The 5,000-nt window shown below is 39.2% G+C and overlaps 2 protein-coding genes and 1 pseudogene across 2 annotated transcripts in view; 2 read left to right on the forward strand and 1 right to left on the reverse strand.

Moving 5' to 3' along the window:
• The window catches only part of LOC137624232 (uncharacterized), a 421,277-nt gene that overhangs the window by 155,727 nt on the left and 260,550 nt on the right, over window positions 1-5,000 (forward strand). The window lies entirely within an intron of this gene.
• Window positions 1,661-2,467, forward strand: LOC137625073 (putative nuclease HARBI1). Its single transcript, XM_068356003.1, has one exon. The coding sequence runs from the start codon at window positions 1,661-1,663 to the stop codon at window positions 2,465-2,467; it is 807 nt and encodes a 268-aa protein (XP_068212104.1).
• LOC137624839 (myb/SANT-like DNA-binding domain-containing protein 3) lies at window positions 2,756-4,937 on the reverse strand (annotated as a pseudogene).

The following is a 5,000-nucleotide window of genomic DNA, read 5'->3' on the forward strand; positions in this document are numbered from 1 at the left end:
GACTTATGTCAGCCAGTTCAATATAAAAACATTTGCTGCAACTTTGAACTTTCAAAGTTCTACAGATTCAACTACCAGATTAGGAAGATCATTCTACAACTTGGTTACAGCTGGAATAATTTCTACAATGCTGTGTAGTATTGAGCCTCATGATGGAAAGGCCAGACTATTAGAATTAACTGCATTGCCTAGTATTACGAACAGGATGGAACTGTCCAGGAAGATCTCAATGTAAAGGATGGTCAGAATTATGAAAAATCTTATGCAACATGCATAATGAAATAATTGAACGACGGTGCCAAAGATTAATATCTAGATCAGGAATAAGAAATTTAATAGACCGTAAGTTCCTGTCCAATAAATTAAGATGATAATCAGCAGCTGAGGACCAGACATGAGAACAATACTTGAACCAGGTAGAATGACAGAGTTAAAACACTTCCTCAGAATAGATTGATCACCAAAAATCTTGAAGACTTTCTCAGTAAGCCAATCTTTCGTGCAATTGAAGAAGACACAGACCCAATGTTTCTCAAAAGTAACTGAGCTGTCGAGAATCATAACTAAAATTTTAAAAGAGTCATACAAAGTTAAAGAAACATTATCAATGCTGAGATCCGGATGTTGAGGAGCCCCTCTCCTTGACCTACTTATAATCATACTTTGAGTTTTGTTAGGATTCAACTTCATACCGTATAATTTGCACCATGCACTAATTCTTGCTAGATCTCTATTAAGGGATTCAGCAACCCCAGATCTACATTCAGGAGATGGAATTGATGCAAAGAGAGTAGCATCATCTGCATAGGCAACAAGCTTGTTTTCTAGGCCAAACCACATGTCGTGTGTATATAAGATGAAAAGTAATGGGCAAAGGATACTACCCTGAGGAACACCAGATATCACATTCATATACTCACTATGGTGCCCATCAACAAAAACCTCCTTGAGATCTATTGCTAATAGATAAGGGAAAGAAGAAGCAAGTTTGTGCCACTTCATCCCAGTTTGGCTTCATCTTCCACATTCTCCTCTTCCTCTTTCTTGGTTTAAAGGCCGCTCATGAATGGCAGAGGCAAAGGATAGTGACCATGTCCTAGAGACTGACTATGTATATATATGATCAGTGCCCACGCCCCCCTCTCCACCCAAGTTAGGACCAGGGAGGGCCAGGCAGTGGCTGCTGATGACTCAGCAGATTAACGTATAGGCTACCCCAAACCCCCCATCTTTTGCTCACAAGGATGATGAGGTTGCAGCGACCAAAGAAGGTAACTAGTTTGAGCAAGACTCGAACTTCAGTCTGGCGATCACCAATCTGTAAGGGCAACTGTCTTTTCCACTTTGAATTGGATGTTGTCAACCATGGAATGGAGGCCTTGGTAGTCAATCTGAAGTTTATGAATTGGATGTTGTCAACCATGGAACATATGTCATGGGAGTCAATCTTCTGAAGCGTAGGGTTGATGTGCCCGCTCCTGCTATGTTGATAGTTGAGACCAGTCTTGCATGGGGGTAAATAACAAACACTTGGCCAGGTGATTGTGTTGTAGGAGCATGCACCTTCTCCTTTACTGGAGAGATAAAATATGACTACTTTACTCCATCTTGTGGTGCTACATCACAGTGGTAAGAGGTGTTGGTGTGGTTTTAGGACTTTATGTATCCACACTCTTGTGACATATCACAGTCTTTTGTTAGTAGATGTGTTGGCAAGGAAGCATATGCAATTGGAAGTTTGTGTGCAGAGTTCATCAAGTTTCCAGACCAAGATAATATTACCAGGATCAAGTATGAATTTATGACTATAGCTGGAATGCCAGGTGTAATTGGGTACATTGACTGCACTCATATTGCAATTGAGATGCCAAGTCACCCACGTCCTGAAGTTTTCCGCAACAGAAAAGGTTATTTTTCATTTAATGTACAAGCAGTCTGTGGTCCTCAGTTGCAGCTGTACAACATTGTAGCTCGGTGGCCTGGCAGTGCACATGACAGCAATATTTTTGAAAATAGTCGACTCTGTCAGGAACTCGAAGATGGTATTCTGCCTGGACACTTGTTGGGTGACAGTGGCTATCCATGTCGTGAATATTTGTTGACTCCTCTGACAGCTCCTCATGGCTGTGGAGAGAACCGCTATAATGCTTCTCACATAAGAATGCGAAACAGTGTTGAGAGAGCATTTGGACTATTAAAAAGAAGATTTGCTTGCCTTGGAAAGAAAATGAGGACTTCTATGAGAAACACCAAACACATAATTGTTGCTGCTGCAGTTCTCCACAATTTGGCCATCGCCTACAGAGTACCTGAGCCAGATAATGTAATTCATGAACTTCATGATCCAGATGACCCAGAAGCCCAAGGAAACTTACAAGAAGATGAATTGAGTCAGCGACCTCAAGCAATGAGAAATATCCAAGGAGTCTTTAAAAGACAGCAAATCATCGGAGAATATTTTGCTTAGGAAAAAAATAATCACCACCACTAGGCTTAAAGTCCAAATTCAAAGTATGTATATACAGTACAGGTTTGGCAAATAAACCAGAAACAGTTATTTGTAATTTTAATTTCCACAAAAATATACAGTACAGTAGTCAAAATATATTGCAGACTAGAACACAATTCACAATTTCATATTGCATTGTTGGAAGTAACAGGGGAACTAGGACAGGTAACCAAAAGAATTTGTGATAAACTCGATGCTTTAAACTGATCCAATGTCACTTCAAGTTTTTCTTAAAGTGACATTGGATCAGTTTAAAGCATCGAGTTTATCACAAATTCTTTTGGTTACCTCTCCTAGTTCCCCTGTTACTTCCAACAGTTTCTTGCCTACATCAACCCAGATTTGATGAGCCTGGAGACAAAGGTTTGCATCCTCGTTTTCCTTTGTAATTTATTAGTTTTTCTTTCTTAATTTCAATATCTAGGCTGAGGCTTTCCATTGTCTTTTCATGTTCCTTCCATTGCATCTCAAGAGACACTTCAAAGCTGGCCTGCTGAGTGAACTTTGTTGTTCGTCGGCACTTTCGGGCTGAGGTAAAATTTGATTGGCCAGTTGTTGGTTTGTATTTAGTTGGGGTGTCTCTGGCATTAAACTGTATAGAGGTGAGTGTGTTTGTTTGAGTATCCTGTGTCATGTTAGCTTCTTGAGAGGAGACTTTGCCAGCTGGTGTGCTCTGTGTTGTGTTGAATTCAGTTGAGGTGAGTTTGGGAGGTGTTATGATGGAGTCTATAGAGTTGTTAGTGTGCTGTGCCGTTATTTGAGAATCAAACATTATCTCACATTTTTGCCCATCATTTCTGATACCAATCGCAGTATGTGGTTGACCTGAAAAGACAAAAAAAAAAAAAAAGTAATCCTATGATTGTACTGGAAAACATTACTTTTGCAAACTGTGGGGCTACTAATTCCTCCTAATTCTATAAAAGATTCCGTAAAAGTAAAGCAAATATTAAAGTGATGAATGATTTACCTAATCCTAATAATTACACAGATGTGGGTCACACCATGTTAGACATGATTCTTGGGCAGTAAGTTTATTAATTCACAAAAAAGGTTAGATTATGGTGAAATTTGAGATAATCCCAAATGTGACAAGAAGAGAGGATTTGCCTAGACCCCCTTGGCAGCTAAGGGGTGGGGGGTGCACAGCCACCCACCTAGGAAATTAATTCAATGACAGGTTAGGTAGGTATTTTAGGTTAGTCTGGGGCACTAACCTAACATAAAAACACCTACCTAACCTGGCACTAAATTGGTTATTTCCTAGCTGGGGGCTGTAGCCCCCAGGCCCCCGTTTTTATTCAACAGAGTTCCACCTTTATAACCTTACATTTTAGGCCAAGACAAACAACTTTTCTTCCATAATTTCAACTACATTAAATGCTTCCTTACGACTTACAAGAATATTACCAAATAGGAGCTAATTCAACTTCTTTATAAATTGATGGTAGGGGATATGCGTAAAATAAGTGACTTCCTCTCAATTTTATGGGAAAAAATTAGTAGAGAAACAAAACATTTGTATGAAAATCAGTAAAATATGCAAAACATCCAAGCAGAGCTCTCTAAAATTTTCAAAGTAGGACTTACCAGTACTCTGAAGTGCATCACAGTCCAGTTCATTCTCCTCTCCATCAAGGTCGTCACTTATGATAGTAAGGATTTTAGCAGTCGCTTCATCTTCAGGCTTAGGAGGAGCACCACCACCTGTCCTCATAGTCTCTCGCTTATAGGCTGCATGCTGTTTCTTTGCTCTGAAATTTTTACAAGAGTTAAGTGGTTAAATGAATATCTTTGTTCCAAACAATTAGGCTAACCAGTATATAGCCTGAAATTAGGACCAAACAATTAGGCTAACCAGTATATAGCCTTAAATTAAGAACAAAACCCAAGCAATTAGGCTAACCAGTAGATAGCCTGAAATTAAGACCAAACAATTAGGCTAACCAGTATATAGCCTTAAATTACGAATAAAAGCCAACAAATTAAGCTAACCAGTGTGAAGTCTGAAATTAACAATAGTACAAACTCCAATGAGAATTATTTATTTGCTCAGCATTTGAAAAGTATGTTATTCCTTACATATAGCCTAAATAAAACTGGCCCTCGCTAATCCCTAAGCTGATGCTTGCTTATGTATGCAGGAAGTGAGTCAAGAGTACTATTACTTTAATATGTTTATGAATACTTGCTTTCCTTTTGCATTCTCCCATACTTTCTTCAGCTGTTGCTGGCTTCTTGGTGGTCCATAACCAGCAGCATTAAATAAGCTAGTGACTTCTTCCCATGCAGCTTTTTTCCGATGGATGATGCGGAAGTCATGGCTCTTATTGAATAAAATGTCGGTTCTTTCCTCTATCAAGGTCACTAGCATTTTTTTCTCATTTGCAGTTATATATCTTGCTCTTATACCATCCTTTTCTGCCATTTCCACTGTCTATGAGTCCTCAGTAACTCGTTGAAAGAACAGGAATGCACGACGTGTACCTAA

Source organism: Palaemon carinicauda, chromosome 31 (genome assembly GCF_036898095.1).
Source record: "Palaemon carinicauda isolate YSFRI2023 chromosome 31, ASM3689809v2, whole genome shotgun sequence".
NCBI lineage: Eukaryota > Metazoa > Arthropoda > Malacostraca > Decapoda > Palaemonidae > Palaemon > Palaemon carinicauda.